The sequence below is a fragment of the Colossoma macropomum genome, unplaced genomic scaffold (assembly GCF_904425465.1).
Source record: "Colossoma macropomum unplaced genomic scaffold, Colossoma_macropomum, whole genome shotgun sequence".
Lineage (NCBI taxonomy): Eukaryota > Metazoa > Chordata > Actinopteri > Characiformes > Serrasalmidae > Colossoma > Colossoma macropomum.
In genome coordinates this window covers 5,847,869-5,866,518 of record NW_023494810.1, presented here as the reverse complement: position 1 = coordinate 5,866,518, position 18,650 = coordinate 5,847,869, and the positions used below count along the sequence as shown (strand labels likewise).

The 18,650-nt window shown below is 38.9% G+C and overlaps 2 protein-coding genes across 6 annotated transcripts in view; one reads left to right on the top strand and one right to left on the bottom strand.

Moving 5' to 3' along the window:
- The first annotated feature begins 1,614 nt into the window (after window positions 1–1,614).
- On the top strand, window positions 1,615–8,968 carry tnfrsf9b (tumor necrosis factor receptor superfamily, member 9b). 2 transcript variants are annotated; one of them, XM_036559615.1, is made up of 7 exons: window positions 1,615–1,895; window positions 3,310–3,429; window positions 4,505–4,645; window positions 5,334–5,403; window positions 6,259–6,401; window positions 6,570–6,707; window positions 8,281–8,968. In XM_036559615.1, the coding sequence occupies exons 1-7, from the start codon at window positions 1,766–1,768 to the stop codon at window positions 8,397–8,399; spliced, it is 861 nt and encodes a 286-aa protein (XP_036415508.1). In that variant the 5' UTR covers window positions 1,615–1,765; the 3' UTR covers window positions 8,400–8,968. The 2 variants fall into 2 exon arrangements, with proteins under 2 accessions (XP_036415508.1, XP_036415506.1); XM_036559613.1 differs by lacking the exon at window positions 8,281–8,968 and having other exon boundaries at window positions 6,570–6,870.
- Window positions 8,969–10,842: 1,874 nt separating this feature from the next.
- Window positions 10,843–18,650, bottom strand: part of si:dkey-264d12.1 (coiled-coil domain-containing protein 50) — a 33,243-nt gene continuing 25,435 nt past the window's right edge. For 3 of the 4 annotated variants that reach the window (XM_036559398.1, XM_036559401.1, XM_036559400.1), the window contains 7 exons: window positions 15,403–15,505; window positions 15,104–15,198; window positions 14,668–14,718; window positions 14,405–14,521; window positions 13,279–13,391; window positions 13,096–13,190; window positions 10,843–11,544 (listed from right to left, as the gene is read on the bottom strand). In XM_036559398.1, the coding sequence (XP_036415291.1) occupies window positions 11,399–11,544; window positions 13,096–13,190; window positions 13,279–13,391; window positions 14,405–14,521; window positions 14,668–14,718; window positions 15,104–15,198; window positions 15,403–15,505 (720 nt within the window). In that variant the 3' untranslated portion in view covers window positions 10,843–11,398. The remainder of the gene's footprint in view (window positions 11,545–13,095; window positions 13,191–13,278; window positions 13,392–14,404; window positions 14,522–14,667; window positions 14,719–15,103; window positions 15,199–15,402; window positions 15,506–18,650) is intronic. The other variant, XM_036559399.1, reaches the window with a different exon arrangement.

Genomic DNA, 18,650 nt, shown 5'->3' with positions numbered 1-18,650 from the left:
ACCCCGAAGTGGCCTAATATTGTTTTTTAAGCTTTAAAAAGCCACCTAACAAAATAATAAAGCTGTTTTTGTCCAGCTCAGTGTGTGTTTGAGTGAGTTTGTTTACATGCACTTAATAAGCCGACCATAATCGGATTTCTGCAGTTATCTGATTATTCAAATGGTCATGTAAACAGCACACTCTGATTTCTTAGATCGGAGTAAGGTCTTGAAATCTGATTAAGAAATCTGATAAAGAGAGCTGGATTTCAGCCCAGTAATCAGATTTCTCAGTGCATGTCAACTCTTACTCTGATTTCTTTCAGATTTCTCAGTATGTGCGAAAACAGACCACGGTACTGGAAATAAACAAACAGCGTTTAACACAGCACACAGACGGCAACGAAACACTTTCATAGTGATGCTAAAACCAACTTGACAAAATAAAGAATTTAATTTTTTTCATCTTCTAGATGATGTATGTTCATAATTTAAGGTAAAGTGGTTCGACATTTTAAACAAAAGCCACCACACAAAGTTTGAGTTTTATGTCACGTTTACGTCATGTCTTCTTCTGTGAGTTTATTGGCTGGTTGCAAAGCAGAAATCTGATTACTGTCTGACTCATGTAGACCCGGACTTTCCCCATTATTTGATTACTCAAGTGCATGTAAACATATTGATCAGATTACTAAAATCTGATTTTCTACAGTTAGAAAATTATTAAGTGCATATAAATGCACCCAGTTGTTAAATCTCAGCATGTGTCTGTTCGTGTGACACAACAGGTTACCACGCCACTTATCAACAATCTGATTGGTCGCCACTCAGCTAATTTAAAGTTTGCCCAGAACTGTAAAGCATATAGAGTGCTGATGTGCACCAGTGGTTTGATGTGTCAGTTATCTGTATATATCATCCTCTCTCGCTGAACACAGCAGTATATGACATGCTCAGATGTATAGAAATTAGCAAAACAAAACCAAAAGAATCAAATGAAAAACGACAAGTCATGTTGAATGACATCATTGGCTACATCACACTACGTCAGCACCCCCAACTTAAAGCCCCCTCCCACGTCCACGTTTATGTTTCAGTGACTGAATTTTTCAGAAATGTTGACAAATCGGTTTTATTCTTTGAGAGGTTAAATTATACATAGTATTTATAAAAGTGGAAGAAATATAAACTCTCAGAGCTGCTACCGTCTTCACTTCTGGCACTTTAAGATGGTCCAGATTGGGTTTATACAAACTTTCACTTTCCCTTACAGGCTTTCACTTCCCCTTATTCAAGCTATTTGAGCGATACGACTTCTAACTGTAGTGTCCTTTGGCTTAATTTCTCCTCATTGTCTTCACAGCAAGAATTTATTATGTATTTAGCCTTGTTTACTCTGTGAAAATTCCCTATGAGGTAGCCTATGTGTTAAGGGATTGCCCAAAGTCCAGCCAGTGTCTTAATTTATGAGAAGAGCACACACACACACACACACACACACACAAACATGCAAAGTTTACACCACAGGACATTTTTACAGTGACTCATCACTTGTTCTCAGCACGTGTATGTTCGTATTTGCTTGTTCGACTGTGTGGGCTGTTAGACTAAGGGGTTTGAGTGGTGTGAGGGGGTGTTAACAGTGGGTGCATCACTGTGACGTTTGGGGAACTTAGTCGAGGTCAGATGTGGCGATTCTTATTCTCACTCACAGGGCACTCAGTCTACACACGGCTTGAGGAGCAGCTTCACTTTAATTGCTTCACTGAGCTTAAAGTCTTGAGACATGTGGACTCTTGTTGCTTTGCTGCTGGTGCTGCCTCTGTCACTGGGACATAAGGTGGAATCTGGATGTGAGGACTGGAGTCCTAAGGACGGGCCTGGTAACAATGTATGCTGCAACAGATGTAAACCAGGTACGTTCCAGACCAGTTAGCTGATCCTGCTTTACAGAGCTATTCAATTTATAAGGGAAAATAAAAACAAACATTTGAGTTAAACAGAGATTCACTCAGACAAACAATTTCTCAAATAGGAGTGAATGAGAAACTTGTACTGAAACCTGTACTAAAGTTAAATTCGACATTAAGAATATGAAGAGTTTTACTCCAAAATTCTGTGGATCTATTTGTAATAATTTTGGATGTAACTTGGTATAACAAGAATAACAACTGAGGTCTAAAAGAAAATTCATTTTTATTTCTCTAATAAAGGTGGTATTAACCATAATATAGCATTAATTTTTATTAGGTGTTTTGGAATGAAACCACCTTATATATCACTTATTGTTCTTGTAATCCAGTCGGTATTGTTTACCATCTCTATTGTTGCTAGTGTTTACATTTTATGCCACAGTTTGTATAGATAGACAAATAGACATACATACATACATACATATATATATAGATAGATAGATAGATAGATAGATGCTATATTATGCTCATTATTACATGACTAAAAGTTAAAACATTCAACAGTAACATACTGTAAAGAAACTACAGTTAGATTGACAGAAACAGACAGCCAGACACATAGATAGATAGATAGATAGATAGATAGATAGACAGACAGACAGACAGATAGATAGATAGATAGATAGATAGATAGATAGATAGATAGATAGATAGATAAAGAGACAGATTGACAGACAGATAGAAAGTGAGGCAGAGAGATACACAGACCAACAGTCCAAAAAACGGACAGAGATAGATAGACAGACCGACCAACAGACAGATCAGTAGATAGACAGACAGAGAAAGAGACAGATAGACAGACAGATAGAAAGCAAGAGAGATACAGACAGAAAACAAACTGCCAAACAGAAAAAAGGCAGACAGACAGACAGACAGACAGACAGATAGATAGATAGATAGATAAAAGGAGACAGACAGACAGATAGAAAGAGAGATAAGCAGACAGACACACACAGATAGAAGGACAGACAGACAGACAGACAGAGATGAAGAGCAGATGTACAGTAAGCACTGCTGTTATGGCCGTACAGCCTGAGCTGGCGTCTGAGGGGGCAGCTGTCTGATACTGATGAGCTACTCTTTCCTCTCACCACATCCTGAACGTAGACACAGTGTGACAAAGCAGAAAAGTGAGTTTCATAACAGCCACATCAGACAGCCGGACTGATCCAGCGGCTCTGTGGACCTGAGCTGCTGAGCTGGATCAGGGCTGCCGGGGCAGGAATGAACGGAGGGGGTCCGCATGAGTAGAGCTGAGAAACACTGATCTGCAGGCCTGCACACACGGCTCTGCAGCAGAGCGGTAGCTGATGATGGGGTGTGTGTATGTGTGTGTGTGTGTGTGTATCTGCTGCAGGAAACCGGTTGGTGAATAGCTGTGGTGAGAAGCCTGAGACTCTGTGTCAAGTGTGTGAAAACGGGACATACGTCACTGACGGCAAGCAAAAACTGTGCCAAAAATGTCAACAGTGCAAAGGTACCTCACATGAGAACAACTCTCTCTCTCTCTCTCTCTCGCTCTCTCGCTCTCTCTCTCTCTCACTCTCTCTCTCTTTTCAGCAGAGTTCACTTATTATTATCACTCTACTTACACCACCGTTCAAAAACAGATATGTTGAACAGAGCGGCAGACGATATTGAGGGTTGAGGACCTGACAGAAAACTGAACAGATAATTACAGTTTGTCACTCATTTCAGGATTTCGGTGACACTTTATTTTGAGTGGTACTTTTAGATGAAACAAACACTCAACAGACTCTCAGTAACAAGTCAAAAACATATGAGGATTAGGATTAGGGCGCAGGATTAGGTTTTGGGCTAAATTTAAGATTAGGGTTAGGATTAGGGCCAGGATTAGGATTATGTTTTGGGTTGAGGTTAAGGTTAGGATTAGGATTAGGGCCAGAGATAGGATTAGGTTTTGGGTTGAGGTTAAGGTTACGATTAGGATTAGGGCCAGAGATAGGATTAGGTTTTGGGTTGAGGTTAAGGTTACGATTAGGATTAGGGCCAGAGATAGGATTAGGTTTTAGGTTGAGGTTAAGGTTACGATTAGGGCCAGAGATGGATTAGGTTTTGGGTTGAGGTTAAGGTTAGGATTAGGATTAGGGCCAGAGATAGGATTAGGTTTTAGGTTGAGGTTAAGGTCACTGTTAGAGTTAGGGCCAGGATTAGGATTAGGTTTTGGTTGAGGCTAAGGTTAGGGTTAGGATTTGGGCCAGGGTTAGGATTGGGATTAAGTTTTAGGTTGAGGTTAAGGTTAGGGTTAGGATTATAAAAGTATCTTTATAAGAGAACAAAATATTCTTCACTTGTAATGGAGAATAATGCAGTATCACAAGGCAAAGGGTAACTGGAGTTTTCAAATTATGCAACCAAAAAAAGAAAAATGACAAAAAAAATTGAGTTTTACACAACAGCAACAACATAGAAAAACACAAATGATTAAAAATGGCAAACTTTTGAACAGTGGTGTAGGCGAAATTGCTGCCTTTCACCTGCTGTGTTCAATGAGCTCACGTTGGTGCTCATCTGGTGTTTGGTCTTTGTAGTGGGCCCAATGAGAGTGAAGCACCCCTGCACAGCCAGTTCAGATACGGTGTGTGAGTGTGAGGAGGGATTCCTCTGTGGAGACGATCAGTGCTCCTTCTGCATCAAAAAGTGTGGCAAAGGAGAGCAGCCTGCGAACAGAGGTGAGTGACGAGCTACGATGTAGAGCTGCGAATTTGGTTAATGATTTTCTGTCCCATGGGAGTCACTTATGTTATCAGCTCTAGATTGACTGCAAGACATCTTTCAGTCTTTCGCATCAACATCAGAGGCTGAACCCACCATCACTTTTGCAGACAGCAAAGATTATTGTAAGCAAAACCATCATATTAGCACTGATTTAGGACAGATATTCAACCAATTGGGTTGTAGGGCCTGAATTACATATTGTTTGGCCAATAAAAGGAGGCAACATGGGAAATCCTGCTGATAAAGCACCGATAATGTCTCTTTAAATGTCAGGTCAACCGATATGAACATTTTGTCACCAGTAAAATCAGAGATACCAATTTGAAGGAGCTTTTAGTTAAACGGTGCTTTAGAGACAGGCAGTTTTCATTGGTCAAATAAAACCAATAATCAAATTTAATCTGTAAAATAAGAAAACATTTATCTGAATAACTATCAGCTTCCTAAATGGTTAACTGAAAGCTCCTTCAGACTGGTATCGCTGATTTTATCAACAAAATGTTCATATTGCTCGAGCTCTAATTTCTACATGTTTTCTTTTAGGCCCTGAAGGAAAAGTGCTTCCTTCACTGTACACTGTATATGTTTGGAATGACAAAGTTGTTCTTAATCTTGACATTGATCTCTCTGTAAATGTATCAGACTGTCAGGCATGCCCCGAAGGAACATTCAACGACAAGATTCATCACTCGTGTGTGAACTGGAGCAGCAGGTAAGATACGCCGCTAGCAAAGCCTTGCTTTGCTTTTGAAATTATACACTGTATATATGCTTGAAATTCAATAGGGGTTATTGCGATATTGGCTTTTGAAATACAAATATCGCAGGTTGCAATATGCAAAGGAGCCCTATTATATCTTGAACAACATCAGAGGCCCCAGATGAGTTGTTGTCTGGATGTCTGGAAGAATCAAGGCACTCATGTCATTAAATAAGCGTAAATAATTTTGGTCAAAGTAATCTATCAAGCTCATCTATCAAGGGGAGCAGTTCTAGATTCAAGAGACAGACTAACAATTCAAAAGATCTCCTCATTCAGCATGTTTTGATGTCAAATGGTGCATTTTAGAAACGTACTGTCAGTGGTGGAGATGGGAACCAGAAGTTGTGATTTCTATAACACAGATAAAGACATTTTGTGTACTATCCAGAGAACCAGTGGACTTACATGTGTCCTCTGAGTTTTCATATGTAATAATGAAAATGGTAAAATAGTCATATATCATTTTTTTTTTTACATTTTAGGCCAAACCTTTATCTCAAAACTATTGTAAAACAGTAAAACAAGCTTCAGGCAGTGCATGCGTTACCATTCAATATTAGTTATTATGTAATAACTTCATCTGTTATAGCTTTTATTGGTGTTGAACGCTTTGGAGTCTGGTTCCTATCACCACCACTGTGAGCAGTTGCTAAGTTTCTCTATAAAAACACATTTCACATTAAACCACTCTTACTCTTACGTTTTAATGACTGCATTACGCAGATATTAGGAAAAATCACTGGAAGTCGCTTAAACCTCATAACATGAAAGTGTTTTTAATATATTGCTCTCCACTTTTATTAGATGCCCATTGCCAGACCAGAAGATCATAGCCAAAGGCACGGCTTTCAGTGACATCATCTGTGGCCCAGAGGATGACCATAAACCCACTATGCCATTTCCAGATGGTGAACCCACGAAGAGCCCACCAGAAAGCAAGGATGACTGTAAGCAAGACAGTCATACTCGGCTGACCTCTCTCTGGGAGAGTTCTACACCATAAGACGGCCTACTAGCTATTCAGTTTCAGTGTGGACGTGCAATCGTTTTGAGTTTTTGTTTGAGTGCATGTTTGAGATTACATACATTATTAATGCTGTTTTTTATGTCTGTAGCTCCGTGGACGATGCTGGCCATAGCCATCGCTTGTGCCTTTCTGATTATGGGTACAGCAGTGCCACTGTGCATAGCTGTTATCTGCAAAAGTGGAGAGATGCTGAAAACAGCTCCTGGGTCTGAGGAAGCTCCAGAGGGTAAGAGTCCATATACTGTAAATAAGACAATTTATGGAGTACACTGCTTGTTAGTTTGCAATAACAAATACAAGGGGAATTCCACCAATTTTTTTCAGAATTTCAGCATAATTCAAAATGTAAACAGATGTAAAGAGATTGAGATGTAAACAGTCAAATGTAAACAGATTAAGATGTAAACAGTCATTCAAACAACAGGTATTGGGTCCGATTGGGCGGGGGTCTTTGCTCCACTTCATTTACGTATTAATGCCACATGCACAGGCTCACAATGAAGGTCTTGCTTGATGTCTCAAATGCAAAACCAACATTATACGGATGAATATATGATGACAATAGTGATAATTCACTCACATCCTCGGAAGACACATCCTTCACCAAGTTTTGACTGAGTTCTCTTTGAACATTTTCACTGCGCTTACAATCATCAGATTCATCTGCTTGGGGAAGGGGTCTGAAGCACAACCCATGTTATAAAATGTTGCTTTGTGCAATTACACATTTTCACCAGAGAGGTCTCTAAATCCCTAAGACTTACATTGTGCAGCTTACTGTCCAGAATTACTCTCCAAATGACCAGTGATCCTACAATTGTCTCCTGAGTTTATATATGTGATGCTGATAATGGTACAATAGAGATAAATCTAAAACAAAAATGGTTACTATTTTGCCTTAGAACACCCAGCATGCACCTCTCTGACATGAATGGATTTCGGAAATTACATTTAAGGCCAAAATCTGATCTCAAAGCTACTTTACAGAAGTGTCTCATTGCCTGGTATGAGGCAGTATATTCATAACAATTTCATGTAATAACTTCTCTGTGTAACAACGTCTCTGTGAGGAGATTTTAGAGGCATTTAACTCCTCAGACGCCTGGTTCCTATCACCACAGTGTAAACAATTCTGATACAGTCATTTTCTCTAGAACAGGTCTTTCACATCAAACCACTCTGAATGATGTCTTTACGTCTTAATCATGTATGGGGCAGACTTTAAAAAAAATAAATTGGTGGAATTCCCCTTTACAGGCCAAACAGGTTTATTTTAAGGAACACAATATCAGATTTATGACATATCAAAATTCATGACATTGGGAATAATGGCAGAGTCCATGCATTTTATCTCCCTGTTGTGATGTCAGCATGCAAACCTTTCAGGTGTGTAAACCATCTTTGGACCAAAAGAGTATAAATGTATGTTTTGAAGAAAAGTAAATTGTCACTATTTAGGCAAAACTTGCTCTTCATACTAAGGAATATAATTGATGAACATAAAGCTGAGTGTTGAAAAGAAACACACCCAAATTATTATAAAATGGCTCTTACATGTTCACATGAATTAAGATTTCAAAGGAAGGCAGTGTCACCAAACTTTTGCAGTCTAAGCGATTTATTGTAAAAGTACAAAAAATAATGTAGGTGATCTGATGTGAAACTTAACCTTGTCAAGTTGTAAATGCAGGGATGGATGCAAACTGTAATACTTATCTTGAAATATCTTTAGATGATTTAATAGATCCTGTAATACAATAATTAAACATGACTCTATTGCACGTGTGTGTGTTGAGCAGGTCGGAAGCTGACCCCTGAGCTGGAGCAGTGCAGCTTCTGTTTTCCGCAGGAGGAGCACGGCAGCAGCAGTGAAGTGTCGCTGGTGTCTGATGATAAACCCTTTGAGCTGGTCGTATAGTACTGTGCGCTTTTGAGGAACAGGCTTTCTGTAACACATCTGTTTGTGTTGTGTTTGGCACATAAAGTAACATTTGAATGCTAGTTTACTCCATGATGTATTGTTCCTCTAGGATAGTGTCCCAATGCTGGTACTGAAGCCCCTCTGCACTGCACATTATAGTGTCTCCCTGCCAGAGTTGGCCTGTGGGTCCTCAAAGTAGAATCTACCAACATGATTTTAGCCCAACCCAGCAAAATCCTTCTCAACAAATTCTGTCTTATTGCTCAAACAGAGTGCATTAATGTTATAATATGCATTATATATAAGGAATACTGCAGCACAATTTAGAAAAAAGGGGCAGATAAACTTGCTAACTGAATCAACGCTGAGTTAGCAACTAGCTAGACTAGATTAGCAACCTGCTATCTACCTAGAGAAGTTAAAACAACATTGCATCTTAACCAAAAATTCCAAGCCCTGTAGCAACAATAAGGTTGCAAAAACCTATCATTGTGTTGTATATAAATAAACGATCGAGTGCGTTTACATGCACTCAATAATCCGATCATAATCGGATTTCTGCAGTTACCTGATTATTCAAATGGTCATGTAAACACCATACTCCGATCTAGAAATCCGATTCAGTAATCAGATTTCTCAGTGCATGTAAACTCTTACTCAGATTTCTTTCGGTTTTCTCAGTCTGCGCTTGTGTGAAACAGACGGTGGTACTAGACATAGGAAAGCAGTGTTGCTGCGAGAAAAATTAAAAAAAGGATTTAAATATTCTTCATCTTCTAGATGATGTATGTTCATAGTTTCTTCATAGTTTCAGGTAAAGTGGCGCAATATTTTAAAAAATACGCGGGACAAAGTTTTACATTATGTTTACGTCACGTCTTCTTCTGCGAGTTTATTGGCTGGTTGCAAAGCAGAAATCTGATTACTGTCGGACTCATGTAGACCTGGAGTTTTCTCACTATCTGATTACTCAAATGCATGCAAACATGTTGATCGGATTACTGACAAAATCTGATTTTCTGCAGTTATCAGATTAGTAAGTGCATGCAAACACACTCATTGTTGTCCACCCTCATTTTCAAATTGTCTTAAAAGTGTAGCTAAACGTAGCTAAAAGTAAGTAGCTTAAGTTCACAAGAGGTTAGCAAGCTAGCAAGCACCAAGTACCTTCCTAGCACACTGTAAGATTAAGAGCAAAGTGTACATTTTATTCTGGCTTTATTAAATTAGCTCACATTCACTAGCGTGACTAGTGGTTATTTAGTTAGCCAAGTAAAGCTAACTTAACTACCATAATAAAACTGACTGGCTACCTAGACAGCATTAACAACAAAATTCAGGTCAATCTGAATGTAGCCCGTCTGCTTTGAGCTTGTTTTCTTCTTCTCTTCATATCAGTCAATATATAAAACACATCGTCAGCGAAAAAAGTGTCAGTGAGTGGGGAAAAAAACGTCAGTGAGTGGGAACAAAAAGCGCTACACAACGGCCCCCTCAGCATGTCAGGGACCTACAGGACCACCTACATCTTCATGGACATGTAATATCATGAAAAGCTTAGTAATGAGCTGATGAGTGATGAAAAAAATGGAAAAACATAAAAATGTGCAGTGCCAGGGAATTCAACGACCAGGATTGGAAAGCGCTTCTCTAAGATAAGCTTGTCTTTGCTAAGCTATCTGTGTTTTTAAGAGATGTTTTTTTGTAATATTTATATTTCACACCTGGACCTGTTGGTTGAATTTTGTCAATCTGCTTGATACAGTAGTATTTATTTGCATCTACAGAACTTCAATGTATGTTACATTGTTTTTATGTACATTACAACTTTACCACATTAAAATCAATGTCTGATGTATTGTTCGGTGTCATGCATTATATCCTGCTATAATACGTCAATGATCTCTCAGTGATTATACCGAAAGTAGCCGGGTTAAAGCAACATTTTCACCAAAACAATATATTTACACATTTCTTTTTTTTCCTCATTATAAGAGTAATTAACCAGCCATGTTCGGTGTGCTCTGGAGCTACAAGGCTAATGTAGCTAACAATAATAATTCTATTACTTGTTAGCTACATTAACCCTGTAACCACACAAACTACAGAAACAAACATCAGACACCAAATATGTTTTGGCTGACTGACTATGTTTGGGCTAAAGGGGGAAACTGTACATATGATGTTTGATTGATGTGTCACTTTAAAGTGGGAGGAGTAATGATGTAAAGTAGAGTAAAGTACCAGTGTGTGGGGGGTGGGGTGGGGGGGTGTGGGGAGAGACTGTAGGCAGAGAGACGTAACTCTGACACAACTCTGTGAAACGCCTAAACATTACAACATCACAAGAATTTCCCTGCATACAAATTAGGAACTACTGAATTCCCAGCACACGTTAAGCTAAGCATATTCCCATCAACACACACACAGGGTCTTTCACCAGTGTCACACTTTTTATTTGAAGGCTGAAGAAAAAAAACACTATACAGAACATCTACTCATCCATCTAAAGTGGATTTTTTCAATATTTTTTTATTCAAATTTAATTTTATAACTCTTTGAAATCTGTAAGTAAGTAGTGTTTTGTGAGTGATCATTTAAAAAGATTATAGAGGTTCATTGCACGAGCGTATTCAGACTCAGGGACTAACCATATAAGCTGCCAATACGACTTACTGGACATGAGAATACAAATGCACACGCTGTATACGCTAGAAGCAATGCTGTCTTTCCCTCAGGCCAACACAGACACCAGTTTGATTTGTCGGCCAGTCTCGGTGCATGAATCTAATGAGAACGTCATTAGTTACCAGTTTAATATTGTTTCACCCTAAATTAAACTGCTTATTCGTCTAAATTGAAAAGCGAATATCACTCAGCACCCTGCTTTCATTTCTATGGCACTGTGAGCTCACACTCAGGCTTGGGAAGTGAAAAGGCAATGAGGAACTTCAGAAAACACTGATTCAGCGAAAATACTCGAGAGAATATTCAAGTTACTGTTGCTTGCAGTTCTCACGTTTCTCTTTGGCTTTGGGTCGCCCTGGTTTGTCACTGTGGCGTCTGGTGGGTGGGACGAAGTTGGGCTCTGGCAGGTAATCGTAGAAAATACTGTGAGGGGTGCGGGGAGCCAGGCATATATCTACGGAGACAGAGAAGTGTTAATCAATGATAAAAGTCCTTTTATATAGCAGATAAGATAGTGACAGTTATCAAAATCAAGTGTTTTTTTCCATATTTATACTGTATGTTTCAGATAACCTCAATAAAGTGATCATACTGCTCTGTTCTGTTCAATCTGATATTACAAAAGCTTCAACTTTGAACAATTATTACTTCAGTATAACAGGTCACCTTTTCTGTTGACCGTTAAGACAGTTTTGTATATTGAATGTTAAATGCCCAGTGAAAGTGATGTCCTCAAAATGTAGATTATTATTTATACAGTACTCTGCCAAAAAAAAATCACCCTTCATTTCTTTCATTTCTAGTCAAAGCAGCCATTAAGTACAAGATATTCATTTTTCAACATCAGGAAAAAAGACAAGAAACTCAATAATAATATCAGATTGCTTGTTTTTTAGTGTGTCCACCCTTTGACTTTGTTACAGTTTCCATTCTTTCTGGGAGACTTGCTTTCTACAGGGATATTTTTTTCAACCCTCCAAAGGTCAGTGTGCTTCTCACTCACCTAAAAAGCAGACTGATCTTTGGACGTGTCTATTTCTCAGTGAGGCTTCTTGACAGCCACACATCCTTTCAGACCCATAGTGCTGAGTTGTCTTCTTAACACGTGTGTGGTGTTGATGTGTTTGTCACTCAGTGGTCTGGTGACCCAGCACATTGTTGTTTTTTAAATTAGTACAGCCATAACAATTTATGTAAAAATACCAGATGTTTAAAATATCACAAGTGTCCAGCGTAGGGTTCTCCTTTAGCAGCTGAAGCCAGTCAGCAGCTTGTCCATGTTGTCCACACTCACACACACACACACATACAAATACATACACACAGACACACTAACAGCAGGCCATGTAGGAGGAGAACAGAGTGAAGGACACAGCACCTCCACACTTTTACTCCCCACAGGTTCATCCAACACCACGTGTGTAATATAAACGTGTGGGGGGTGAACAGAGTGAAGACACTGAAAATGGGTTATTTTATATGTTCTTCACAGAAAATGAGCAAAGAACAAGAATCTGAGGTTGAAATAATAATAAATTAAATCATTTTCTCTTTTGGTAAACACTGAAAACGGGCCCCAAAGACCCCAACACCACACAAGGGTTAAGTGCTGTTTATCTAATGGGGGCAGTTGCGGTGTCTATCAGGTCTTGCACAGTTGTGCGGAGTCCCACTTTCTCTGTATGTTTTAATAATTTCAAAATCGAAAACGGCAGTTTTGGAAATTGTTCCTTTTTTTCCTCACATCTTTTCCTTTGATTTATTTTACATCTAATATCTTCAGAAATATCCCTTGAAATGAATAAGAAGTATTTATCTGTTCTATCTTAATTATAAATAATTTAACACTTTTGCATATTAAGCCAGCCTTTTGTTTTCTTCAGGGTTCAAAACACTATTAAAACTTAACGTTGATTAATCAAATGATATGGGAAATTATGAAGATTCTGTAAGAGATTATTTCTGGCATATTGCCCTATATTTTTTTTGTATGCTGTGTAACTACCTGATGACGGACTCCTGGACATCTGGCTGTCTCTCTTTCTGGCTGTGAATGTTGGGTCCAGCTCCTCTGCAATGTTATGGACAGGCTGTGTTCGTCTGTAAAGAAAAGGGAAAGTTGAAAAATGTCTGTGCTGATGGTGTAAAAGAGCGTGTGTGTGTGTGTGTGTAAGTGTGTGTGACTAACAGAGTAGTGCAGGCTGGGCTTAGTGGATGCTGCTCGAGTGTGTGGTCCTCTTCCACAGGTGAGTGAAGACCCTCAGAGTTCAGCCTTTCTCTTGGCATCTGCAGAGGCTCCACCTGCACACAGTGCAACACTCACAAACCATTCACAGACTACTGCCTCACTGCTGGATTAGTGGAGATCTGACCAGCTGAACTGAAAGGAAGAAGGAATAAACTCAAAATGAAATAGTCAAGTTGATGTTATTAAATTAAACTGATCTATCTATCTATCTATACTATACTATACAATACATCTATCTATCCATCCATCCATCCATCCTTCGATCCATCCTTCGATCCATCCATCCATCCATGTAGACATACTGTTCAATAATCTTATGCTACTGCAGCGCACCAGTTTCCATTTGGAGACCACTAAGGAGATTGTACCTGCCACATCCTGTTTTCAATAATTATTTTATATTATTTTTAACATCTTTAGTTCCAAATTGCTACTCCTTTGTCACTGTCTGGCCTACTCACCCTTCATCTTAGTCTGTTCAACAGTTCATAGACATTAGTGAATAATAAACCACAAGATTACTGATATTTGATCAGTATATAAGCAAATTATCACAGATGAATTACAACTGAAACTGAAATTTTTACATGATAATGGAAATTTTGTACATTTCAATGAAACGGTCACCCAAACCAGGGGGATTTCAGTGCAAAGCACAAGTCAGCTACACGTCTGGGAAAAGAAGTGGGGTGATTTCCACTAAATTTGTTAGTCAAATGTCTCATATTTGATTCTATCATCAAAGCAAGAAGACAAATTTAGATTCAGAGTCAAAGTTGTTCTTGAACGCTGATTTTATGTTTTCTGTCTTTAAAATGAACTTTCTTTGTCATAACGCATAATACTACAGTCAATGCTTGTTATCAGGCACGGTGACTTTCAACTCGTGCTGCTGCTCCAGTATTTCCCATTCTACTGGTCAATGCTTTACTATGAAGATTATACAAGCTGTGTGTGTGCAATTGAACTCCTGTGCCAGCAGTGAGTGCATCTTAAATAACTATAGAAGTTACAGATCTACGCTGAAGTTACAAATATACGCTGGTGCTTGAGGACAGATTCATACTTTTCTGCTTGTAGTGTTGTCTGCACCTCTCAGATCAAAAGACCTCTCCTGGGTCTCTAAGTCATGTGACCGTCTGCTGTTCTTTCTCTCTTGTCGTTGCATGTAGCGGGCGATCTCCTGGAGAACAGAAAGCCATGATAGTTCAGTCAGATTTCATTAAAGTCACCTCTCCCAAGAAGACATTTCAGTCCCACAGTATAATCATATTTCAAACTATAATAACAGTTCTATTCAACCGTCCTTTCATCCATTCATTCTCTCACCTCATCTTGGGCCACTTGAGCAGTACGGAAATCCACATCTGATCCACGGCTCTGGAACAAAGCCAGTCGAGTATGAGCTCAATGGTAACCCATAGAAACAGAGTCATCATCATAATTTTGATATACAATTTAAACGTAATTACACAATTACATGATTAAATAAAGTTTGGAATTAACATTCAATTCAATTTTAATTCAAATCATAAAAAATATAGACTCTGCACTTTCAACATCTCTTTATTATTTCAATGAGCTTTGAGTGACAAATAATTCATATAATACAACATAATTAATATTAACAATAATAATAATTAATATAATTTACAGTTTTCCTTTGTTATCGCTGGCTTTAACTGCTCCTGCTAAGTGTTAAGGCTACACACTGTGTGTAAGTGTGAGTGTGTGTGTGTTGGTGTGTGTGGGTGAAATGACCTACAAAGCCCACCTTCTGGTGAGGCTGCCTGTCTTCCTCCTCCTGCAGAATACGGGCCAGTTCAGCATCACGCACCAACTGCTCCCACAGCTCTAACCCTGAGAGAGAGAGAGAGAGAGAGAGAGAGAGAGAGAGAGAGAGAGAGAGAGAGAGATGAGGAAGACAGAAAGAGAGACAGAAAGAGAAAGTGAGTGAGAGAAAAGAGAAAGAGTTAGAAAGAGGAAGAGAGTAAAGAATCTTTCAAATATATTCTGTATTATTAAATAATGGGGAAATGCAACACAACAACGAAAATTTGTTACCTTCACTGAGTGGAGAGGCTCTGCTGTCTCCATGGTAACCGGCCTGTGCCCTCTGCCGCCGCATCTCCAACTCTTCCTCCTCCTGCATTCGCTTGGCCATCTCCTGCCACACAAAACAAAAGTCAGCTCCATGCAGGTTACAGAAGAGCAGAATGACTCTAGAGCATTTTACATGAATGTTACAGTATGTTTTATATTAAACAATTTGTTTTTATTTAAAATTATTTTTAAATCATTCAAGTATTCAGTGCCTGGTTTTTGCCGTTGTAGTTTTGGCATATTTTAAATAAACAATGGCAAAATGTTACGTAAAAATAAGACAAAAACACAGCTGGCCCACGGATTTGTTGAGATTTTTTAATATGGCCCTTTTAGTGGTTGAGTTTGACACCCCTGCTCTAAAGCCTATTACAGTAGGTTACAGAATGACTCTAAAGCCTATTACAGCAGGTTACAGAATGAGAGAATGACTCTAGAGTGTATTACAGCAGGTTACAGAATGAGAGAATGACTCTAGAGCGTATTACAGCAGGTTACAGAATGACAGAATGACTCTAGAGCCTATTACAGCAGGTTACAGAATGACAGAACGACTCTAGAACGTATTACAGCAGGTTTCAGAATGACAGAATGACTCTAGAGCGTATTACAGCAGGTTACAGAATGACAGAATGACTCTCGAGTGTATTACAGCAGGTTACAGGATGACAAAATGACTCTAGAGCATATTACACCAGGTTACAGGATGACAGAATGACTCTAGAGCGTATTACAGCAGGTTACAGAATGACTCTAGAGCGTATTACAGCAGGTTACAGAATGACAGAATGACTCTAGAGCATATTACAGCAGGTTACAGGATGACAGAAAGGCTGTAGAGAATATAACAGCATAATAATTAAATGGTTAAGATGCAGACAAAGTCTTTCAGAGTGGCTCGATATGAAACGGTCCATTGTAGAGAAACTTTATGACCTGATTTCTTTGGAATGGTGTTGATGAGAACCAGGGTCATTTCTACAATGCATAGTAAATAAAATAGCCATTTTATTTACTATCAAAAACAATCACTCAAAGTATACATAGGGGTACTATTTTGCCTAACAATGCCCTGCAGGCTCCTCTTCACCATGAATTGTCTTAAAAATGTGTTTTAGGCCAAAACATGTAATAACACTTCAGACATCTGGTTCCTATCAGCACCACAGCAAATAATTCTGAGTAACGGTTCATTTCACATCAAAAACCTCTGAATGACTTTTATATCTGAACCATTGAATTCCCTAGAAATTTAGAAAAATCCCCCTTTAAGACTTTATTCAGCAATTATTTAGTTATTCAGTAACCACTAAAACCTCATATCTCCAAAAAGGAAACTTTACAGGAGAAGGAAAAAACATATTTTACTTTTAATGTAAGTCAACGGAACCAGATTTTTTTCCATGTAATTTTGGAAAAAAAATTTTAATTATGTAATTGTCATTTCTGTTGGTCCCTTCATCATGAAATTTACCCATAATGTACAAGACCACAGTATTTTTTAAAATTATGTCAAAAACTGAAAAACTGCAAAATGGAGATGAGGTTTTGTTCAGACAGCAACGATATATTATTCAGAAACGAATAGGTCACTAATATATGTTCTGTAGTTATGAAAGTGAGAAAGTATAGGCCAACATACGGACTGTTCGTGTTTAAGATGTGGACATGACCATAAATTTAATGCTAAGGGCTAAAACTGGTATCTTCACCTGGAAGCTCTAAATGCAGAGACATCATTACTGTACAGCAGTTACATACAGTGGTGTGAAAAAGTGTTTGCCCCCTTCCTGATTTCTTACTCTTTTGCATGTTTGTCACACTTAAATGTTTCAGATCACCAAACAAATTTAAATATTAGACAAAGATAACACAAGTAAACACAAAATGCAGTTTATAAATGAAGATCTTTTATTATTAAGGGAAAAAGAAATCCAAACCTGAAAAAGTGATTGCCCCCTAAACCTAATAACTGGTTGGGCCACCCTTAGCAGCAACAACTGCAATCAAGCGTTTGTGATAACTGGCAATGAGTCTTTTACAGCGCTGTGGAGGAATTTTGGCCACTCATCTTTGCAGAATTGTTGTAATTCAGCCACATTGGAGGGTTTCCGAACATGAACCGCCTTTCTAAGGTCATGCCACAGCATCTCAACCGGATTCAGGTCAGGACTTTGACTAGGTCATTCCAAAGTCTTAATTTTGTTTTTCTTAAGCCATTCAGAGGTGGACTTGCTGGTGTGTTTTGGATCATTGTCCTGCTGCAGAACCCAAATGCGCTTCAGCTTGAGGTCAAGAACAGATGGCCGGACATTCTCCTTCAGGATTTTTTGGTAGACAGCAGAATTCATGGTTTACCACAGCAAGTCTTGAAGCAGCAAAACATAAAACGAAAAGCCCCAGACCATCACACTACCACCACCATATTTTACTGTTGGTATGATGTTCCTTTTCTGAAATGCTGTGTTACTTCTATGCCAGGTGTAACGGGACATACACCTTCCAAAAAGTTCAACTTTTGTCTCGTCAGTCCACAGAGTATTCTCCCAAAAGTCTTGGGGATCATCAAGATGTTTTCTGCCAAAACTGACACGAGCCTTTATGTTCTTTTTGCTCAGCAGTGGTTTTCGTCTTGGAACTCTGCCATGCAGGCCATTTTTGCCCAGTCTCTTTCTTATGGTGGAGTCATGAACACTGACCTTAACCGAGGCAAGTGAGGCCTGCAGTTCTTTGGATATTGTTGTGGGGTCTTTTGTGACCTCTTGGATGAGTCGTAGCTGCGCTCTTGGGGTAATTTTGGTCGGCCAGCCACTCCTGGGAAGGTTCGCCACTGTTCCATGTTTTCGCCATTTGTGGATAATGGCTCTCACTGTGGTTCGCTGGAGTCCCAAAGCTTCAGAAATGGCTTTATAACCTTTTCCAGACTGATAGATCTCCATTACTTTGTTTCTCATTTGTTCCTGAATTTCTTTGGATCGTAGCATGATGTCTAGCTTTTGAAGATCTTTTGGTCTACTTCACTTTGTCAGACACGTCCTATTTAAGTTATCTCTTGATTGAGAACAGGTGTGGTAGTAATCAGGCCTGGGTGTGGCTAGGGAAATTGAACTCAGCTTTCCGAAGATGTGATAAACATCACACTTTTTTTGTTTTTGGGGGGGGGGATCACTTTTTCACACAGGGCCCTGTAGGTTTGGATTTCTTTTTCC